Genomic DNA, 18,696 nt, shown 5'->3' with positions numbered 1-18,696 from the left:
AGCTGGTTCAGACACCCTGTCCCTCACTCACCTGCCTCCTCACCCACATGCCCTGTCAACATCCCAAAGAAATTCTTGAATAACCTGCAGTCCTTTATCAGATTATGCCAGTGTCCAGGGCACTGGCTCCTCATCTCACTGGGACATATGCCAAAGATGTAACACTTGGTGCAGATGTCTGGGCCTTAATGCTTCAAGGGGTTGCTGTGGTGGTTACTATGTGGCCAAATGGAAGAACCGTGATTACTGAAGAGAATTGGGGAAGTTCCAAAATAACAAAAGACGGTGTGACTGTTGCAAAGTCCCTTGACTTAAAAAATGAATTAAAAATGTTTGCACCAAAATGGCCAACAGGCATATGAAAAAATGTTCAACATCACTTGTAATCAGAGACATGCAAATCAAAACTACCATGAGATACCATCTTACACCAGTGAGAATGGCACATATTAAAAAAACTAGCAACAAATGTTGGCGAGGGTGTGGAGAAAAAGGAACTCTCCTGCACTGTTGATGGGAGAGCAAACTGGTCCAACCACTATGGAGAGCTGTGTGGAGATTTCTGGACCTACTAAACATTGAGCTTCCATATGATCCAGCAATTCCACTCCTAGGTATTTACCCAAAGGTCACAGAAACATCAATTCCAAAGAGCACCTGCACCCCTATGTTTATAGCAGCACTGTATGTTTATAGCAGCTAAGCTTTGGAAACAACCCAAATGCCCAAAAATAGATGACTGGATCAACAAGATGTGGTACATATACACCTTGGAATATTACTCAGCATTCAAAAAAGATAAACACATGCAATTTGCAGCAACATGGATGGTGCTGGAAGGGATCATGCTCAGCAAAATAAGCCAGAAAGAAAAAGGAAAATACCGGATGGTCTCACTCATAGTAGGAATCTAGAAAACTTAAATAAGGGACCAGTAAAATGAATAACTATAAGAAGGTGAAAATCAAAATCAACACAAAACTATGAACCTGAGACACTCTATGGGGGGTAGGGGGTGGCAGGGGAGGGATTGGGGTCAAAATAAGGGGGTTGCAATTGTATGGGGAATATAAAAATAAAATTTATTATTAAAAATAAATAAATATATAAATATATATGTGCAAATAAAAAAAATGTTTGCACCAAACTTGTTCAAGTTGATTCTAATAGCACAAATGAAAAGCTGGGGCTGGTAATACTACTGCCACTGTACTATTGCCAAGGAAGGCTTTGAGAAGATTAGCAAAAGTGTTAATCCAGTAGAAATAAGGAGAGGTGTGATATTGGCAGTAGATGCTGCAATTGCTAAATTTAAGTAATTACAACTTGTGACAATACCTGAAGAAATTGCTCAGGTTTCTATAATTTCTGCAAATGGAGAAAAAGAAATTATCAACATTATTGTGGATGCAATGAAAATAGTTGCAAGAAAGGGTCTCACCAAGTTAAAGGCTAGAAAAACACAATAGTGAATTAGAAATTATTGAAGGCATGAAGTTTGATTGAGGCTATATTTCTCCATTCTTTATTAATAATCAAAGGTCAGAAATGTGAATTCTAAGACGCTTATGTTCCAGTGAGTGAAAAGAAAATTTCTAGTGTTCAGTGCATTGGATGTGCTCTTGAAATTATCAATGCTCAATGTAAACCTTTGGTCAAAATTGCTGAGGCTATTGATAGAGAAGTTCTGAGTATGCCTGTTTTGAAGCTAAAAGTTGGTCTTCAAGTTCCAGATTTTGATGACAATAGAAAAGAAATGGCTGAAAGATATGGGTATTGATACTAATAGTGCAGTATTTGGAAAAGAAGATTGACAAAATCTTAGAGATGTTTAACCTCATGTCTTAGAAAGGACAGGAGAAGTCATTGTGACCAAAGATGATATCAGGCTCTTGAAAGGAAAAGGTGACAAAGCTCAAATTGAAAAATGTATTCAACACATCATCAAGCAGTAAGATATCAAAACTAGTCAATATAAAAAGGAAAAACTAAACAAACATTTGGCAAAACTCTCAAATAGTATAGTTGTGCTGAAGGTGAGTGAGAAAAGAGATATTGAAGTGAATGAAGAGAAAGATGAGTTACAGATGCCCTCAATGTTATACCAGTTGCTGTCAAAGAAAGCATGTGTTTGGGAGGATGTTGTGCTCCGCTTAAGTGCATTCCAGCCTTGGACTCATTAACTTCAGTTAATGAAGATCAGAAAATTGGTATCGAAATTATTAAAAGAACACTCAAAACTCCTGCAATGCCTGTTGTGAAGAATAGGGGCACCTATTCTTCAAGTGTTGAAGAATCACTAGTTGAGAAACTTTTGGAGAGCTCCTCAGAAGTTGCTTATGATGCTTCGGTTGGAGATTTTGTGAATATGGTGGAAAAAGGAATCATTAATCCAACCATGGTTGTTAAAACTGCTGTACTGGATGCTGCTGGGGGTAGCCTCTTTGTTAACTACAGCAGATGTTGTAGTTACAGAAATCCCTAAAGAAGAGAAGGACCCTGGAATGGGCAGAGCGTGTAGAATGAGAATTAGCATGTTTGAATCCCTAGAATAGTGATTTACCATTATTGATGAGCCATGAGAGGAAGCTCAGAGCAGAGGTCCTCATTTGTAACTTCAGAGAAGTCAGATGAAGGAAATGACTGAAGAAAAGGCTAGCTGATGTTTTAAGAAAATCACTGTAATCATCTGTTTCTTGTTTCAGTTGGCAACATACAACAGTTTATTGCTGTCATTGTCCATATATACAGATAATTTATTTTGTATTTTTGAATAAAAACACATTTCACATTTCTGGAAAAAAAAAAAAAGCCCAAGCTAGTTCAACTTACTCATTCTTCAGATCTCAGCTCAAATGTTATTTCTTCAGGGAAGTGTTTTGCAACTTCCAAACTATGTTCTTTTAACATTTTGTATTTATTTCTGCAACAGCAGGGTAACACCAATTATCAAAAGCTGAAATGATTTATTTGTATAGTTTTAATTTTAAGTTCATCATGCCCACTTAACATAGCCCAAGGTCACAGAAGATTTTTCTCTAGTATATCCCAGATGTCAGCCAAACAATTAGACATTTATTGAAGAATGAGCGAATTAGTGGGCAAAAAAATGGTTGAAAAAAATAAACATGTAATAGGCAAAGTCTGAACAGGGGAAAGTTAGCCCAAAGACACTGGTCTGGGACCATCAGCGTACAGATAGTAGCTCAAACCAAATAGATCAAATGATGTCACTCAAAAAACAGTGAAAGGAAAAGAGCACTTAGAATATATTATTAACAACTAAAAATTTCTTTTTTGTTGTTGTTTAGAGAAAGAAAAAAATGTTTATTGAGGAGAAAAGGAACAGAGATAAAGTGGGACTCCCAGGCCTGTGGAACCAGGCCAGAGAGGGGCAAGGGAGCCATGATCTAGCATTTCTTAATGGACCATCCTGCACTGGAGTCAACTGAAGACTGTACAAGGCATGTAGTAACAGATACTCTTGGGTGAATCTCATACATCCTAAAATCTGAAAAACACATAGAAATACCCTTGATACAGCCCAGAAGTTTGTATTGCAAACAAGGTATTCTAAAGTCCAGAAAAAAGAAGCATAAATATGTGTGAGTAGCATAAGTTGTTAGGCAAAGAATGCCAGAGTAGGATTCAGAAGTCCTGGGACTCTGACTTGAACGCATCACTTGCTAGCTTTACAATTTATTGATATTTTATGAGGATTAAATATACGTGACAATTAAATTTTAAAAATACTATAATTGCATTCTTTTAGAAAATGCAAAGGGAATTTTAATCAGTTTGAGAATTTCCTAGTGATTTCCCTCATATGATAAAATACCACTGTTTTAGGCATTAATTCATATTTTCTATGCATGTGCATAAATGTGTGTGTGTCTTTAACTGCAATCACTTAAGAACAGAAACAAAAAGTTAAAACCATGAGCTTGCCACAAGATAGTCAAAGCATCAGAAAATGTATTAAGAAACGAGAAGCTTAACCTACATCTCTGGGAAATAAGATCATACCTGGTCTGTCATATCTTATTGCACTACTACATGCAGTCAACAATTTCTTTTAACGCAAGTTATACAGAAATGACACCTGGATAGATGGGTTGCCTATAATAATATGTAAAAGTGGAAAGTAGATTGACTGCTTGAGTGCTGGTTTATAATTGGGGAGGATACTTTTTAATTGTAGCTCTGCTGACAAATCAATGCTGTCCAATAAATCAACATTTTCCTTTCTTAGGTTTCCAACTTACAAAGTTAAATATCAACCTCTAATTTCTGAACTCCTAAACCAGACTTCTCTGAGTGATCACAAAATATCTGGAAAACATGTCTATTTCTAAATCCTAGTTCTGCCCCTTCTGGGCTTTTTTCCCTCCTCCCCTAGATAAGTTATAGTGTCTCTGTTTCTCACGTATAAAATGGAGATAATAATAGTATTCATCTTGGTGGGTTATTGTAAGGAATAAAAAGGACTCAATAAATGTTATTGTTATTCAGTTACTTACTTCCTGGGGTTCTTAAGAAAATTAATATGTGTGTGTGTGTGTGAACTGTAACCATTATATATACGCCTAAAATGAATTTATGGTATATGTCAACTGCTCCTCAAATTAAAAAAAAAAATTGACATAAAGTAGCAACCATGTTTAAATTGGAGAAGCAGTGGCAGATAAAATGAGGGCAGTAAAAATGGTTGGAGGAAGTAGGGACAGATATAGTTATTCTAAATAAAATAAAATATTGCCCAAAGTGTCTTTGGGACCCTTGGGATTGCCTACAGAATCTTATCACAGTTGTTTGAATCTGCTGAATATTATTTATTTTTATCTTTTAAAGGTTTCTTTTATCTTTAGAAGTAGTTGAAAGCATGAAACCTGATTGCTGAATGATGTAGTTGACAACATTCCATGAAATTTTCCTTTACATAAAGAAGGTGAAGGAGAGAGAAGAGACGGAGAGAGGACAGAGGATGCAGCAAGGAGGAGGATAGATGGAGGAAGAAGGAGAAAAAAAAAAGAGGAACCAGCATGGAGAAAAAGTCTCTTAATAAATCTAGTTCCGTGCGGTTTGGTAGTCTATGGAGAAACCTAAACTAATGCCTTTAGCATGAGGAACAGATCTGTTTTGGGTCAGGTTATTCCATTATCTTGGGACTCAACCTCAAGGTAATCTGCTTGAAAGTCGAGTTTCTTGGACTTTATTGGAGTGATCAGACTATTTTTTTAACTTGTCTTAGAGACTCATTCCTCACCTTGGATACCAGATGCCTAAATGACTGGGTCATGCTCTTAATGACCTGTCTAGTATATCAATCCCTCTGGGACCCGCTTTCCTTTTTTATTTTTTTTAAGTTTACTTTTTATTTATATTTATCACTTACAGCCCAATTATCACACATAAGAAAATAACCAAGAAAGTAGGAACATTTACAAAACTCATAGTTTTTTTCTTGTTTTGAATCACTCCTAAGCACTTTCCAGCAGTAGTTACCTAAAAACAATGAAAAATATCTCTCTCTCCAGCAATACTAAAAAATGATACTTGCTTTCCTTTTTTAAAAGTTCCAATCCTGGGGTGATTACAGACTCACATAGTCCCTGGCCAGGTAACCAAGGTGCTATCAGCAAAAAATCTTCCTAAAGAACAAAACTTTCTGCTCATGTCAGGCCACCAATGCTCTTTGCTCCTTGATGTTTTCTCTGGCCAGTTATATACCCAGATGCTTAGCAGTCATATGTAGTCTGAGGTATTCTTCTGGGTGCTAGTTTTTTTCTGCTGCATCTCCTCTCTGAGCTTTACCTGGGACTTCCAACCACATCTATTCCTAGTCCTAATGCCTTTCATCCTAATTTAATCAATAATAATTGCTTTTCTTATAATTTTCTGTATCTTAAACCAGGGTTCAGAGTTTATTTCATTCCATATAGAAAGTTCTCAAATGAGGGCCTCCCCTGGTGGCGCAGTGGTTGAGCGCTGAGCTGTGAAGCTGCCCGCAGCCTCTGCAGCACCAGTTCTATCCCTAGCCATCAGCAAGGGTCCCACATGGCGCGCAGACCTCTCCTTCTGCCTGCTGCTCCCCTCAGCAGTGTATTTCGGCAGTCTGCCTGTTCTGTTCCCCGCTCTGGCTCTGGTGGATTCTCTCACCCTCCCGTGCTTCTGACTGTACCCAGTGCTTATATAAATAAATAAATCTTTTTTTTTTTTTTTTAAAAAGGAAGTTCTCAAATGATATAGAATTTCCATAGGTTATATTTCTCTGAACTTGCAGGAAAGAACATGGACAATGACATTGGCAGAAACAAATAAAAGGCTATTCATCTGAGATTTGAATAACACTGCTTGAATCTCTTGAACTGGAAATTTACACTGTAACCTTTGAATACTCCTAATACATCTGGAAAGCACCATCTATCATTGCCAGTTAAATTTTTCCTTCAGAAACAACTATCAAGTTATATATTTTTAGAGTCATTAATTATTATAAATAAACAAAATATCTGAACCCTACAACATTTTCAATGTTAATGAAATGAACTGCTAGTGGTTGACTTTGATGTATCCTTGTGAATTTCTCTGCTACCTTATGTAAAGTGCTTTAATTCCTCAAAAGCTATTATTTTGACACTTGTTCACCCCAATAGTCTTTTAATGTGACAAGTGTCACCTTCCCAGTTTTTCTAAACTTCTTAAAAATGTGATACTATCTCCAAGCTCAAACTATTATCACTCATTTTGTGTTAATAAGAATCAATACCTAGTACAACTACTAATGCAGATCTGGCTGATTTTAAAGTACAACTTATTCAATGAGATTTGCCCATAGTTGCAATGGGATGTCAAAGTAAAAGCATCAGACTCCCCATTCGGTCAGCAGTATATCAGATACCATCAATACTCTTATTAACTGTATAACCTGACCTTCTTTTGCCTGAGGCTATCATTTCATTTGTAAAGTGGGGCTAATAATTCCTTCTTCTGAAGATAATAGGGAGGTTTAAATATGCGCTTCAATTTTCTAAAACTCAGTCTGATAGGAAAGCATTAAGTATGTGTTGATTTCCTTCCCCTTCATTTCACTTCACAGTGGAATGTATTTTAAGACCTTTGGCTTCCCTTGGAAAGAATGTCCTTATATACTCCCCTCTCAAATGATTGATAAACACACATTTAAAAAAAATTCCCAGTCCTGCCTCTTATGAGAATTACCCCCTTGGGCATTTTGGGTTTTATGTCTAACATGAGTAGAGACACTAGCTGTTTATGCTGCCTCTTGGGAACAATGGTCACTTTAACCATCACAAGACTCCTTTCTAGATCATAGTGTTATTCAAAAAATAATTTATATTGAGGAAATTCTAGGATATTTAGAAATAAGCAACACTACATTAAAAGTGCATTGTTACATATTGGATTTTAATGGGACATTTTACCAATGGTAGCCTGCTATTATTACCACACTGCTATGCTTGCTTAGAAGGAGGATATGATGATGATGATGATGATGATGGTGATGCTGATGATACAAACAAATATCAAACTTGCAAACAAAAGATGGATGTGATGGGGATTTATCTATAGGCAAAATTATGCACTGAATGATTCCAACAGCAAAATCTCCTAAAATTTTAAAATTGGTGATTTCTAAATTTTTCTATTTACACAGACCTTTCAAGGAATACAACTATGCAGACCCCTATACTCCTGACCTGGACTCTGCAGGTAAGGCCCAGACTCATCAGAAGTCTGAGAAGCACTTTTTGATAGATTTGGGCTAGCAAGGCCCACAAACTTGGTGGAAGTATTTTCTCTTCTTAAATATTAAGCCTGGAAATTAAATAAATTCAGCAAGACTATTGGAGATGTGTAGGTTATATCATCATGGAAAGAATAGCAAGTCTTCTCATAGATATGGATTATACAGATAAAACTGAGTTAACAGGTATGTGAGAAGTCATTTTCCTGCCTGTGCTATATTAAAATGCATAAAATAAGAAAAATGTCTTTTTCATAGAAAGTAAGACAACCAAAGTTTATTTGAATTCTAAGTGTATTTCACCTTACATAGAACTAGATAGCTCAACAATCTAGGGAGAAAGCTACTATTTATTTATTTATTTATTCAATAACTATTAACTGAGCACTTACTCTATGGTGGACACTGGCCAGACTCTGGCATTGCAACAGTAATAGAAAGAAAAATATACACATTAACTTTGCAGTGTAGTCTAATAGCAGAGATATAAAAAAATCAAATAATCATATACCTAGATGGAAATTTACAATTGTGATACTTACAGGCCATTGAGAAAGAAAAACTCGTGACTGACCCAGAATTCATGAGTTCCTAAACTTTCCTAAGCTGGAGTAAATTCATAAACCCAATAATTTTGCATGTAGAAATTTATCCAACATAAATGCTGTCTCATTTGCTCAAATATAGATAATGAAGCTACACTGTTTATGAGTTTATAAGAAACTTTGTTCAGTGATCACAGACTGGGTCAATAAGTTATGAAATGCTGACATAGTAGAAACCTTTATGTCATTAAAAAATATTCAATAGGTAATAACATGAAAAGATCTTTTAAATATATATTACCTGAAACGAACAAACTCAAGATGCCAAAAACATGAACACAATGCAGTATAATCCCATTTATGTTAAAAGAAAATGAAAGGTGGTTTATGTATATTTATGAATACAAAGTGTCTGAAACTTTAAGAAATAGGAGGACTGTCTTTTTCACTTTTCACTTTGGAATTCTTAAGATTTTGTTTTGTTATGTGTTTGTGTGTGATGGGGGTTGTTGCTGCTTTACTCATAGGACACATAAAATCCATCAATAACACATACAGTTTTGGATACATATCCTTGGGCACCATCACAAGACTATGAAATCAAAGTTATCCAGTGACAGGATCCTAACAATTCATAATTTTATAACACTGCTTTGTGAATAGTAATAAACATGATAAAAGTTCCCCAAATGATTCTACAACTACCAGTACTGAGACTCTTAGATTATTTTTATCATAATGTGCCTTAGTATTCTCTGGTTAACATAATAAAATGGCAATCTCAGGAAAAATCCTCACATTCAATTTCATATTCTTACTGAGAGCAAAAATATTACCATAAAACTATGTGACTATTCAATAAAAAATGCATGTCATGATAAAAAAAAAATTGGTAATCATACTGATTTGAAATATCACAGTAGCAAATGCTAACTTCCAACTCCCCTTTCTCCAGTCCCTGATAACTTCCATTCTTCTTTGTGTCTCTCTAAATTTGATTACTCCAGGTAGCTCACATGGGTAGAATCACCCAGAATTTGCCCTTCTGTAACTGGCTTGTTTTACTTAGTCATGATGTGTCAGAATTGCCTCCCTAGTTAAGGCTGAGCAATTTCCCACTGTGTGTTTCTACTATATTTTGTTTATCCATTCATCTGCCAGAGTACTTGAGATTTTTTGAGTTAATTTTATTGTTCAATAAAATGCATCCATTTAAAGTGTATTAAAAAAGAAGTGTCACAGTCTCTTTCAGAATCTACAGTCTGGGAATAGCATTCAAATGAGATTTTTGTTCTTTAAGAAAAATTTACTTCAAGCTGACTTTGGATTCTAATTTCAGGTAAATTCTATACAGACTTGAAATGTGTCATCCTTCAAGCAACTATTATACAATTTTTATTAGACTCCAAAAGCCTTGATTTATGAAATGAAATAAGGATTTGAAGTAGAAAAACTGAAAATGAACTATTTCATGTCAAAATCTCAGTACCTTTAATGTTATTAGTGGTTTTTTTTTTCCATGAAAAATACTTGAGTTGGAATAATTCTTGTGGATAAAGCTATCCTCCCCCTCTAATCATGTCTTTCTACCTTGTAACAGGAATAAAACAACCTTTGAAGTGAAGAAGCATATGACTGATCTAAATTGCCCAAATGGTGATTATTAAATTCTGGATCCCCCGCTTTAGACACTAAGTAAGTTACAGTAAGTTTTCAGACTCTTAGTTTGCTTATCTGTAAAATGGAATCATGGAATCAAATCCATAGTGTTGTAACAAGTGAAAGATTAAAAATAAGTTGCCTGGAAATGTCCTGGTATACAGTAGTAGTTAGTAGTAAAGGTTTATCTTCTATCACACTTTCAAATTGCCAGGAGATAAGCCACAGACTGAGCAACTAAAGGCCACAATTTGGATTCAAATTTGACATCAAAGTTTGTGCTTTTTAATTTAACATCCTGCATCTCTTGATTCTAGCACTCATCCGATACATAGTAACTCAGTGCCAGCTCTATATAAAGTTTTAGTTTAGGCATAGCATAAATAAAAGAATGAAAAAAGATAATAAGATCTCTGTACTCTAGATTACAGTTTAGAAGAGAAATTAGAAAGGAGCATAAATTGTCATTATATAAGATGGAAGCCAATGTTGTAAGAGGCAGGTATGTGGGAAATCAGACCATAAAGAGTTAATTCCAGTTGATGGGTAGGGCAGGACTGGTGTTGAAGGATCAGCTAGTCACAAGCATGGTGTGGGGTTCAGGCCAACTACACAAAAGATGTCACTCCACAGGGTCCAGTGCAAGGAAAGAATGTGACCTCATGGGGCTTCTGGCTGTACATACTTTAAAATCTCTTTCCTATTGGCACACAGTTCAGGAGAAGGTTCTCATCAACACTAAAACCAAATGTCCATATACATTGACATTAGGATCTTAAAATCCTTATTTAACAGGACATGGAAAATAGAAGTTAAGATAAACAATTCAAACTTAGATGAGCTTACAATTTGGTAAGCTATGTCAGTGGCACAGCATCCCATGGAGTTTACAGCAAGAGCTCTGAGGTCCATTCTTGCCAGCTTAGTAGTGGAGAATAAGGTAGCCTGGCTACCTAGTGGGGACTGAGTAGACATGGAGAGAAAAATCTGTTGGCATCTTCTCAAAGCCCAGTAACCAGATGGCCATGGGCACAAAATTCCATCCTGACCATTGGCACCTCCCTGGGATGCTCTGAGCAGGGAAGGGGCCTGAAAAATGCCCTTCTCTGGCTGCCCTTCCTCCTAAGGCATATTGGTAGCACAGGAAGAGAAAAAAAAAACCTGCCTGATTATTGCCAAGGGAAGAAGAAATAGCCTTTAAAATCTAGGCTACTGCAGCCTCCTGGGTACTCAATCTGGTGCCTTTCAAACAACTAGAGAGAATTTTAAAGAAGTGTAACTGATTTCCTCTAGGACAGAACAACATCAATTGATTCCATTCAAAGCTGGGCATAGGATAACAAGCCAAGAAGGTGGAGGAGCCTGAGATTTCTGTAATCAGACTAGCTATGTCAGGTATATGGCACAAAATTACATTACCTCTTTTATAATTTGTACGTTGGTGCATTTGTATTCTCTAAGGATAAGTGCCACTTTGCAGAGGTTTGCTAATTAGGAATTTTAAAACTTTGATGAAGAACCATTTTTTTCTGAAACTTATAGATTCATTTAGTTTGGAATATTGTCTAACATTTAGATACCTTAACTAATTGGCTTTGAAACACTTACCTATTACACACACACACATACACACACACACACCCATTCCTTAGTCTTGCTATGCCTTTGAATGGACTTTTCCACAGCAAATAAAATATAATATCAAACTACTGCTTTGTATCCCAAGAAAATATCAACTGAGTTTCAGGAGAAGACCTCTAATAAAAGTCAAACTAAAATAAGATAGGCGATATTCCAATATGAATTATATGTACATAAAAAAATTGACTAATTTGCATATTCAAATCAGATTTAGGTATACTTGAGAACTTCTCTGCAAGAAAAAATCACACCCAATGTATCTAAGGTCCCCTTACATTCTTTTTATAAAATGCATAGGATGTGCTATTGTATAAAGACACATTTTAAGAGCAGATACCTTGTTATTTCAATTCTCTTAGGAACTGAAACCATTTAACAATATTCAGTAAACCATATGAATAGTCAATATTATTATTAACTAACCATAACAATTATTTCAAAACCACCATATCAGCTAGAAGGTAGCTAGTTTGGAGGAGTGTCTGATCATAATTTGGGTCAAGACAGAGAAGTCATAATCAACTACTGACTGTGGAGCTTATTTCAGTATCTCATGACAGCATACAATATTTTATCAAATAAATATATACCTTTAGCAAATGCTGTGCCAAAAATATTTTAATTAAATATGACAATACTATGATCAAGGAAAATATTCAAGACATATTTGTTAAAATTGAGATTCTATCAAACTACTCCAAAGATATAAAAAATAAGCCCATAAATAAAAGGTAAGGGGCCGGGGTAAGTGCAAATGAAATTTGGTTAAGTGATAGAAACTCAATCAATTCTTTTATGTATATACAGCCACTTTTCAAAAGTATATGATCAAAAATTGTTTCCCTAGGAGATCAAGTAAAATTGCTAGATAAGTTTCTCTTTTAATTCCCATAATGGGGAAGAGATTTCCACTCACTCTTTAGGAGAAACTTTCTCAATACTGTGCCCTTACTGACTCCTCCTCAGAGAATGACTTGTGATGACTCTGGCAGGGCCCAGTATTTTGGCTCTATTGTGCTCCTCAACTGCATCTGTTGTAAGTAAGTGAGGCTATGCCCTCTATCCCAAGGGGGTGACTGAGGCTTACTGGCAGTTCCTGAGGTGAAGATTGGATGGGAAAAGGATCGGTAAATCTGAGAGTAAATTTTTTTCAAATTCTTTATAAGGAACTACGCTCATATTTTCTCTCCCTGTAAATCTAATAGAATAAAGGAGCAGACCCCAGATTGTTTTTTGATTTTGCTCATTCTTCCTTTGATAACTGATACCTCAAGTTTGATTAATATGAAATGGGGTTTGTGCCTAAACCTTGCAAAAATATTGTGATCCCCTGTGTGTAGGGCCCATTTTGGTATGGCCCATTTGAAAACACTTTGCTCTTATGTCCTCAAGCCCAATGCTGGGAGAGCTAAGTAAAATAAAATCCTTATCACAACATGCAAATTCCTCACAATTCTTTCTCCCATGAGTAAGCACAGAACATGCTCTAGAGAAGTAAACACCCAAGGTTAAAACACAATTAGCTCCTAATGTAGCATTTAAACATGAGTACCTCCAGCCAGGATCCTCTCTTCTAATTCTGCCATTTGCATCTTATAGGCTTTTAAAGCTGCTTCTTTGAAAGAAGGACGGATTCTCTTTGGCTTCGTGATTTCCATTGGTTGTTCAGGGATGTTTTGATTTTCATCTTCTTTGACTTCCATTTCAGCTATTTCATTTAAAGATTCCAGTCCCTCTTCACTAACCACATCATCTTCCTGCCCATCATAACCCTCATCTTGTGGGGTTTCATAAGGTGTTTCATATGAAGGGTGATCATATTCCTGCATTTGTTCATCTGTTTCTGTCATGCTCGTTCTGTTTTCTAGCTTAGCAAGCACTTGCTCCATCACTTCAACATAATCTGTTTCATTATCAGCCACTGCTTCACTGTAGTCCTCCTCATCCTCTGCTTTGTAGTAATAAGGCTCTGTGTAGACATCAGAGTCAAGGGTAGTACTTGATTCATTTGCAGTTGATTGGGATAATGTCCGAAATCTCCCCATTAAGGAAGAACCACTGTCCTCATATCCACTGAGACTCTGTGTGCTTTTGTTCCATACCACTTCCAAGGCTGATTTAGCCCTCTGTAGTGTAGATCCAAATTTTGGGAAGCTGAAAGCCTTATCAGAGAGGTCAATGCTTAATCGACTATGCCAAGATTTGGATGGGGCATCCTCTGAATAATCGCTTTGTAGTTCACTTTGACTTCGGTACATCATGGACAACTGATTCTGATTTTGGTACAGCTCATTAGAATTAGCTTCCTGATAAGAATCATATGGGCCAACCCATTGGCCTTGTGGTTCATTATCCAAGCCAGGACAAGGAGATGAGTTGTCATCTTGGGTTAAGTCATAGCTCTCAGAGTCATCCTGAAGGTCACTGTGGCACTTTCCCAGGTCTTCCAGGTCTTTACTGTAAGCATCTAGCTGTTGATCTGATAGACTGTTTGTGTCATAGTCAAAAGCTTCCCGGGTAGATGAATCCAAACCTAAATCAGCTCCTTGCTCTACTTGATTCCATTCCTTCCATGGAGAAAGATCCTCATGTAAAGAAAGTTGAGAATCACTGTAATGACTTCGGTCTCCAGATGCACATATCATGCCATTACTCATTCCACTGTCCACAGTTTCTGTGTTCTCAATTTCACTCTGCCCTTGGATGCCCTGGACAGTCGCATTTACATGCTGGTTGTGAGACCTGTCATACAAGGTAGGTATGTCCTCCTGTTTCCTCTGCCAAAGTTCCCGATCTGAAGATGACAGGAGGGAGCTTCCATTAGTTCTAGTGAAAAACTGATTTTCTGAAAAATCCTCTGAGTAAGATTGACACAATTTGGAAAAATCTGACTCAGAACGACTAAGTTTAGCAGTGAAAAAATCACTCTGTGAATGCCAGAGAGGTGCTGCATCTGCATACTGGGTTGTAGTCTGCTTTCCCAAGTTAGTCGATTCTTGCAATTGTGGGGAAATTTTATCATAGCCTGATTTATTCGAAATTCTGCTATTAGTAGTTTTATTCTTGGATCTGACATTGTGTGATTTTGAACTTGATTTGGAAGTACTTCCTTTTGCTGGAAACTCTGACTTGGTAAGCACAGCATAACTATTCCTATTGAGGTCAGACTGTAGTTCTCCATCACTATTATCAGGTGACTGCCAATTGTTCTTCTTGACTTTGGGCTCTGGTGTAGACAGCTTCATATCCATGCTCTCATATGTCTGGGAGGATGGTATCAGTCTCTCTTTTCTTTCTTTGATGTCATGAGTAAGAATATCAGTTGAGATTCCTATGCCTGTTCCTTTGAGTTTATATGATTTTTTCAATACAGAGTCCCTTTGCTGAGGGGTCTCAAAGTACACAAGTATGGGTCGAGGCTTTGCACTTGGGCAGTCCCTTTGGTGTCCTATCCTCTGAGCAAATTCAATTTTAACAGCATTTGCTGCATCTGAAAACCCCATTTTTTCTATCAGAATTTGGTACACCACACTTTCAACATATTCAAATCTTTCTTCAGGCACATTTAAAAATCTCAGGCTTGCCTTACCACCCATATGACCTAAGTGTTTAATGTAATCATGGATGTCTCTGGTTTCCCTTCGAGACTGGACAAATCCTGTTCGTAGCTGTTCAATTTCACTTTGTACAACCTCCACGCTACTGGAGATCTCATCAATGGAATGTTTAAGAGCATTGACATGTCCTCGTAGTTCAGAAAGTTCTGTTTCTATCTGACTTATTCCCTGAAGTTCCTTAAAGATCATTTCCATGACATCATGTGTTTGGCTAATGCAGCCAGAGGAACTGAATCCTGGTTCCAAGGTATTTGTCTTTGGGTTTCGGGCAGTTCTGTCCAAAGATTTGCTTCTTATCCCCCAGGTTTTCTTCATTGTGCTCAATTCTGAATCTGAGGAGACACACTCTTGACTCTTTTTCCATTTCCTCAGCTTGCGTAAAGCTCCTAGTTTTAAGCTATGAAGAGTGCGTTCCCCATCAGAGCTGCCCTCAGAAGGTGCCAGGCTGCTGGAACTCTTTCTATTTCGTCTTACTGGCATTATGGGTGTTGACTGTGTCTGGTTTTCTGTACTACTCCTTAGTTCATTTAGTGATTCTGAATAGGAACTTTCAATTGATGATAACTCTTGAAGCAGATCCTCATTATCACTGTTGGTTACATTAACATTCTTTTGCAGACCATTGGCAATGGCTACTCGGTAACTGAATGTTGGAGAGAGAGAAAATTCTTTATTAGCTTCGTCTTCCTCAGTGGAGAGGTTGCGAGCAGATGAACACTTTGCAATCCTCTTTACAGTACTTTTCAAGGTATTAGAAAATTTAGGGGGTTTGTTCTGGTCAGCAGTAGGAAAATCTTGATCCTTTTTCTGCTGACGATTCTCCTTTTTTTTGGTTGTATTTCCCAATTTCTTTGTAAACATTCCTTTGCAGAGCTTATGTATATAAGGTAAAATCAATCTCTTGAAAAGATGAGCCACCATGGAGAGCAATTAGTGCAAGCTTTTCTAGTCCAAAGAAGTAAACAAGGTAACAGAATGAAAATTTGTAAATCCAAGGCAAGCATCACTGTTGAGATGTTCTGTGTATCACTGAAAAGAGCAGCAAGGGCAATTGTGGTTCTGCCACAATGTCAATGCCCTGCACAAAACAGAAGCAAAACTCCATTTATGAAAGATATTCTCTCCTGGAGGAGCGGTTTCATAAACCTTTCTCATTTCCACATAACTTCATGTATTTCCTAAAAAAAAAAAAAAAGGAATGTGAAAATGAATATCAATATTCAGTTTTAGATTTATTTCATTTCCAATATTTTCCAAGAGTATCCAACATACACAGAGGGGACAAAAGGATATCTTACTTTTCACACACAGTTACTTTAAAAAAAAAACTAAAAGCAAATCAGTTTCCATAATGATATTTAAATTTGTATTTTTTCTTAAACTGCTTATGGGTCAGCAAAGTTGAAATAATAATAAAAGATAATACTGATTATTTAAAAAGGCTATATAATATGACAGGTAAATTTTTTAAAACTGTATTAACTGTATGATGTTATTACTTCCACTATATTTTCTTTTCTGAAGTTTCATTTGACTTATGCAAACATAATCATTTAAATTTAAATGTATTCCCCCCACCCAAGATAATTAAAATTCATCAGTTAATATTATCCATGCATATAAAATCTTTTCTTATTTGAATTTTCTTTTACTACTCTCAGTATTCAAAGTTTGAAAAATTTTTAAATAATTATTAAAGTAATGTAAGTAAAAAAATATTTTATATGATGAAGTAAATACCAAAAACAAATATAAATTAGTCATCAAGTGTGATAATGGAATATCATGAGTTCAAAAAATTAGAAAGTTCCATCAAATTGGGCATTGCATCAACAGTTAAAACAAAATGGGTCAATGCATTTGAAAATGTAGGTAAATCCATCTAAGTTTGATGATGATTAACTTCTTGAAGTATATGAAGGAGATGAAGGAGGAGGGGAGAAGTCAGAGGAGGGGGAAAGAGAGGAGGAAGAGAAAAGTTTACTTCTTGCTGGTTCACTAGCAGCATGATTTGCAAATGCTATGCATTCAAATAAAATTTTGGAATTGAACTGACTACCTCTGAAATTTATCACAGAGTAACAGTAATCATCAAACATCTTTGTTGATATCTGACTACGTATTTGGGTAGATAAATAATCTATTTAATTATTTAAAGAACACATCATAAACTGCATATGGCTTTAGCAGCCTGCTAATCTCAATTCCCTCCACTTGGAAATCTGCCAGTTTCACTTCACTCAGGATCTGCAGGGACCTGGAGAACACATGGTCTGGACAGCAGCCAAGCTTGCCAAAAGACAGGGTGATATAAATAAGAAAGGCAAACTAAAAGATGGAGGGAAAAAAAGGAGTCTAAAGAAGGCCATATCTTCTGGAATTCACAAGCTGTCAGTCTAATTCCTCCTGTCTGAAACAATTACAAGCCAGGAACTGTTTTCTACTAATACATATGTCAAGAAATTGACTCTTGAATTAAATCCAAAAAGATTAATTGTACTCCCTATGCAACCCCTCCTTGTGAAGAAAAGACTTTGGATAGGTAAGCAGAGGTAGATACATTATTTTATAATTCATATTGGCAGAGCTAACAGTTCTGCTAATCACTCAGTCCAAGATCCTCAGTCTCCCAAACCTAGGTTTTTTTCCAAAGGAAAGAAATTCTGTCAATGATTCTGATATTGTCAAGAAAATGTGTCTGGGCTTCCCGATCTGCAATATTAGTTAAAAATTATTGTTCTAGGGAATAAATGTTGGACAATTTTTGAGTAGGAAATTCAACCTGAGTTGAAGTCCTGCTTCAAAAACAGAAACCCAAAGGCATGTGTCCACTGTTGCACATATAGACTCACTGGCTTTATATTCCGACCACAAAGAATGATTTGTTATTCACTAAGGACTCTATGCTCTTTCACACCCCAGTAACTTCTGTTCTCTCTACCCAGAAAATCATTCATATCCAGCCCTTCTCATCAATAAAAGTTGTGCTTAAATTCCAAAATCACTTGTCCCATAGAAACTTCACCAACTACCCAGTCCAACTTTCGCTCTCATTGCCAGGCTTAGCAACCCAGGTCACAGGTAATTAGAATTTATCTGCATTATAATCTCATTTCTGTCTTCATCTACTGAACTGCATAGGTAAAAACTATGACTTGTTAAATTTTAAGCATCCTCAACTTAGTAAACGTTAAGTACTTAATAAATGTTTATTGAAGAAATGGCCCAAAGAGTACAAAGTTTCAATTATGTAAGATATAAATCCGAGAAACCTATTGTACAGCATAATATCTATAATAATTACATACTTGAACTGATTGCATATTTAAAATTTTGTCTTATGTTTTATATTCATATCACAAAATCATCATCATCATCAACGAAGGAAAATGGGAAGAAACTTTTGGAAATAATGCATGTGTATATGCCATAGACTGTACTGATAATTTCAAAAATGTTCACTTAT

At 36.2% G+C, this 18,696-nt stretch overlaps 1 protein-coding gene and 1 pseudogene across 1 annotated transcript in view; one reads left to right on the top strand and one right to left on the bottom strand.

The window, feature by feature from the left end:
- UNC13C (unc-13 homolog C) overlaps positions 1 to 18,696 on the bottom strand; it is a 488,975-nt gene that overhangs the window by 451,351 nt on the left and 18,928 nt on the right. The window contains exon 3 of the mRNA XM_054701637.1: positions 13,166 to 16,408. Within this exon, the coding sequence (XP_054557612.1) occupies positions 13,166 to 16,151 (2,986 nt within the window). The 5' untranslated portion in view covers positions 16,152 to 16,408. The remainder of the gene's footprint in view (positions 1 to 13,165; positions 16,409 to 18,696) is intronic.
- Positions 48 to 2,555, top strand: LOC119239498 (60 kDa heat shock protein, mitochondrial-like; annotated as a pseudogene).

The sequence above is a fragment of the Talpa occidentalis genome, unplaced genomic scaffold, assembly GCF_014898055.3.
Source record: "Talpa occidentalis isolate TD23 unplaced genomic scaffold, MPIMG_talOcc4v2.1 talOcc4.11, whole genome shotgun sequence".
NCBI lineage: Eukaryota > Metazoa > Chordata > Mammalia > Eulipotyphla > Talpidae > Talpa > Talpa occidentalis.
Note: the sequence above shows the minus strand (reverse complement) of the source record. Positions and strands in the feature narration are given on the sequence as shown.